The sequence below is a fragment of the Octopus bimaculoides genome, chromosome 18, assembly GCF_001194135.2.
Source record: "Octopus bimaculoides isolate UCB-OBI-ISO-001 chromosome 18, ASM119413v2, whole genome shotgun sequence".
NCBI lineage: Eukaryota > Metazoa > Mollusca > Cephalopoda > Octopoda > Octopodidae > Octopus > Octopus bimaculoides.
Window position 1 is genome coordinate 29322561 of NC_068998.1, and position 5076 is coordinate 29327636.

Here is a 5076-nt window from a genome sequence, read left to right on the forward strand (position 1 = left end):
ATATATATATATATATATATATATAAATGTGTGTGTGTGTGTGTATGTGTGTGTGTGTGTATGCATAAGAGGATGTAGCATGGTTTTGTCATGTGATACATATGTATGAAAATCACTAAAAGGGAATGGAACATGAGGGAGAGGGAGTTCCAGGAAGATGTGGCACCAAGTAGTAAAAGCTGATTTCAAAATGTTGAGCCTCTCAGAGGAACTGACAACGGGCCAAGATTACTGTCAGTCTGTGATGGCAAAAGTAAGGTCCTAAAAGCATTATGCTTATGCCTGTACATGCTGGGCCCTGCACCCAATCTGCCTACATACAGCATTCCCCCACATCGCATTGTCCTGACACTTATTTCTCCATCACTCCTCTAACTGTGGATCAACTTCAGCTGTTGTAAACACTTAAAAAGCAGAATCAGCACATAATTCGTCCCCACTTTTACACTATTAGTTACCTTATTTTTAAATTCTACCCCTCATTCTCATTATCATCCCTTCATAAAACTACTTTCCATTTCTGTGCTACCATTTATCTCTCCACCACATTGAGCTACATTTTAAGTCCACCATACTTCACCTTTAACGCCTTTCCTATCAGCTATCATTCTCAGTACCCTTTCATATCTGCCAATGATTCCCCGCCCACTTTTGTTTCCCCATTGTTTGTAGCTACCTCATATACTTCTGACCTCTATCTCTGCCACTGTTCGTCTTCTCCCTCTTCTCTCCACTCTCACAGCCTGCACATCACCCCCACTACTTTCTGATCTATCTACAATTTTATGATACTGCTGTTCTCCAAACACTCCCTACCACTGCTTGTTACCTCCTCCTTCCTGCCCTCTCCATACTTATATTTACTATTAACCATACTTTCACCCTTGTTCATCATACCATTCACTACAGCCACGGCTAGCCTTATCTCTAACCATCTGTCACTCTCTTATGAAATTACTTCCCTCCTGATCCACAGCATATATTTTCTTTATATTAACTTTCAAGTACTTTGAGTGTATGCTCAAGCATTCCATCATCACTATCTTTAGCTCCCTTCCAGCTACTTCCAACTACCCTCATATAATATGGGGTAGTTATGTATTTCTTCTATAGCAAGACATTTGTGCTTGTCCCTACATCATACTTTAACCTTCAATACATGACAGAGAACCACATACCCTTCCCTCAGATAAACTCCCACATAGTGAGGGTACTTGCAAATTATTTGGAAACTTCACATCCCCAATTCATGAAAAAAGTACCCAGTACATACTGTAAAGTGGTTGATGTTAGGAAAGGCATCCAGCTGTAGAAAACATACCAAACCTGACATTGGGGCCTGATGTAGCTCTGATGCTCATCAGATCCTGTCAAACCATCCAACTCATGCCAGCATGGAAAATAGATGTTAGATGATAATGAAGATAATAATGATGTTTTAAATAAAATTTTCAACAAAAAAGGTTATGATAAAATAAAAAATAAAATCATAAAAACTTTTACCTCTTTTGGATGCTTTTCGAGTTTTTCTAATTTTTTCTTTTCTCTTTGTCTCTAAAACAGAAGAACATGGAATTATATACTGTTGTTTTCCTTTGTTTTTGTCTCTCTGTCAATTTACAATTCAATTTACAATCCTCTCTTTTTCTCTCTGATATCATGGACTATGGATAATGGATGTATCATTTATGATAGGCAAAATTTCAACTTCTGTCGGTAACCTTTATAGAGCGACAGACAACTAGGCATGTGATTTTAACTGAATTTCCTTTTCAGTCCCACCCATTCCTCACCATCACTTTTGTGAAAGAGGGTCGAGCACATGTGCACATACTACTTGTTTATGTGCATAGAACTATGGACATATATTTGAGCACATAATTATATGTATGTGTATGTATATTTTATATGATCTATGTGCATACCTGTGAAGGCTTTACGGGACTGAAGAGAATAGAAACTGTAATCATAATTCATGCTGCACCTTCTACCTGTATCTCCTTACACTAATCACAAGGACCCACTGCCTCAAGGTAAGCAACCTAAAAGATGTATTCCTTTCCAGAGGATGAAAACATCCCCCACAAGCTCATACTCGCCTTCACAGGTCTACAAGCTCGGGGCTGCCACAATCAACATTAGAACAATGCAAGGTATGTCTGGAGAGATTGTTGAAATTCTTGAACAGAGGTGTGTAGATCTGTGCTGTGTAGGAGAGGTGTGATGGAGGTGAGCCTCAGCTAGACATTGGGTAAAAAACATAAATACAAGTTTTTCTAAGTGGGTAGCAATGATGGTCTAGGTGGTGTAGGTATTTTTCTGGCAGAGAAATGGGTGGATAAGGTGACTGAGGTGGTCAGAGTATGGCATAGGGTTATTAAGTTAAGAACAGCCTTATTTAATGTAACAGTGTCATTTATCTCTGCATATGCTCCAGATGTCAGACTCGCAGATATTCAGAAGGACCATTTCTTTGAATCCCTACTGTGGGCTACTTCAATGATGTAAGACAATGACATTCTCATCATGACAGAGACTTTAATGGCCATGTTAGAAAAGACACCAATGGATTACAGAGTGTGCATGAAGGCTACAGCTCGGCCCTAGAAATGAGTAGGGAACAAGGCTACTGGAGTTTTGTGACACACATGGCTTACTGGTCTGCAACACCAACTTCAGGAAACCTGCCAGTCATCTGATCACTTATCAGTCTAGTGGGTACACCAGCCAAATAACTACATCTTCACCAGAAACAGGGAAAATGCTCGTAAATGCAAAATCTTTCCCAGGTGAAGAATGTACAACTCAACATAGGTTAGCAACTTCAGACTTAGGGTTAGAAGGATCTAGAATTACAAACTAGGATGGAAAAAGAGGCTAAGGAATCTCAAGAATATTTTCAAATAGGCAGAGATTTAGAGATGTTCTTAATGAAGCCTTTGTTGAGAAGGAGGAAGAAATAGAAACATATGACATGGAGTACAACTGGAAGTTCTTATGAGACAATCTACTGAGGATAACAGATCAAGTATGTGGTTGGAGTAAAGCCTGTCAGATCAAGGGTGACATTGTGGTGGAACAATGAGGTTGACAGGGATATAAAAAAGAAGAGATGGGTCTGGAAAGAATGAAAAAGTGAAGGTAGCAAAGAACAATATCAGATAGCTAAAAGGGGAGACAGACATCAGGTCTGTCTAGCTAGGGAAGATGCAGAAAGAAGAGGTTTGCCAATGTCCTACAGCATGAAAATCAGAGACTTGAGGTATTCCAGATTGCTAGACAGTGTGTCAGAAAGAATCAAAATGTTGTGGGAGAGAGAAGTGTGTATGGATGGATAATGTTATGCTTGCACTTAAAGATTCTGAAAAGAAAGGGGCAAAGAAGAGTTACTATGCAAGGCTTTTAAATGAGGAGAATGAAGGGGATAAAGGGAGTCTCCCTCATGGCAACCCAACAGAGGGACCAGCTATTCTAGCAGACAGCATCATGATAGATAAGGCAATTAAATATATGAAGACAGGGAAAGCTCCTGGTCTATCAGGAGTCACTGTAGAGATGCTCAAAATATCTGGTAGAGTAGGATACAAGTTAGTCACCTGCATAGTTAATCCAGTTATTCAGGAAGGTGTAATACCCAATGACTGGTGTAGCAGCATTATTGTTAGCTGCTACAAGGCTAAGGGATATACCTTAGATGGAAGCAATTATAGAAATTATGAAAATTACAGAGAAAGTTATAGCCCAATTAACTAGGAGCAAAATTAGACTAGATGAAATGCAGTTTGGCTTCATCTGATGCCATTTTCATAGTCAGGCAACCACAAGAAAAATATTTAACTAAGAACAAGACATTACACTTGGAAATTGTTGATCTAGAGAAAGCTTTTAATAGGGTACTCCGATGTCTGATATGGTAGGCTCTGAGGAAGCTAGGGGCAGATGAGTGGCTTGTGAAAGCTGTACAGAGGTGCTGTCAGTAAGGTGGGAGTTAACCATGAGTACAGTGATGAATTTGCTGAACAGGTAGGTGTTCTTCAGGGCTTAGTTCTTAGTCCCCTCTTTTTCATCATTGTACTCCATGCCATAATAAAAGAATTCAAGATTGGCTGCTCCTTGGATTCTGTATCAGAGCTAGAAAACAAATTCCAGGTGTGGAAGCAAAACCTGGAAATGAAGGGCCTAAAGGTTAACTTAAGACTAAGGTTTTAGTAAGCAAAAAACAAACAGGACCCTACATGCCTCAAACCAATGGCCCTGTTCAAAACGTAGGAACAGTATAGGCAGGAATTCCATATGACATAGCCAGTGCAAGCTATGGACACACAAGAGGTATAATGGAATAATAAGAAGATTAACGGAGACAGTAGTGTTTGTATGTGGAAGATGCACAGGAACCATAAAAACTACAAATACTCAGAAAATTGATTTTCTGAAATGCCCCAGCCATAGAAACCAAGCCAAATGAGACTGGAATGTGGTGCAGCTCCCTACCTTGCCAGCTCTGGTCAGACCATCTGATCGATGTCAGCATGGAAAAAGGATGTGAAATGATGATGATTGAAGATGGTAAAAAAGCTTCACAATACTTGTAATAAAACAACTACAGGTTGAGCCCAAATAATTCCACAAAAACCAAAATTTGATATATTTATGTAAATAGGTTCCTTATCGGATAACTTATATAAAAATATTATCAGAATGAGAATGTTCTTGCAAGTTTTATTACTAACTAGCAGAGATACCCGGCCTTGCTCAGGATTAAAATGGCATAGTTTTTTTTATTGTTTTATTTGTTTCAGTCATGTGACTGCAGTCACACTGGAGCACCGCCTTTGGTCAAAAAAATTGACCATTGGATTTATTCTTTGTAAGCCTAGTACTTATTCTATCAGTGTCTTTTACCAAACTGCTAAGTTATGGGAATGTAAACACAGCAACATTGGTTGTCAAGCAATGGTGGGGATACACACAGACATTCACATATACACGACAGTCTTCTTTCAGTTTCAGTGTAAAAAAAACCCACTCACAAAGCTTCAGTTGGCCTGAGGCTATAATGTATATATATATATATAT

At 39.0% G+C, this 5076-nt stretch overlaps 1 protein-coding gene across 9 annotated transcripts in view; it reads right to left on the minus strand.

Annotated features, from left to right (window-relative positions):
* LOC106867759 (tetratricopeptide repeat protein 31) overlaps window positions 1–5076 on the minus strand; it is a 225191-nt gene that overhangs the window by 174031 nt on the left and 46084 nt on the right. For all 9 annotated transcript variants that reach the window (XR_008266010.1, XR_008266011.1, XR_008266009.1 and 6 more), the window contains exon 4: window positions 1504–1554. Coding sequence is in view for 4 of the 9 variants with exons in the window: in XM_052974422.1 (XP_052830382.1) it covers window positions 1504–1554 (51 nt within the window). In the remaining 5 variants the exon portion in view is untranslated. The remainder of the gene's footprint in view (window positions 1–1503; window positions 1555–5076) is intronic.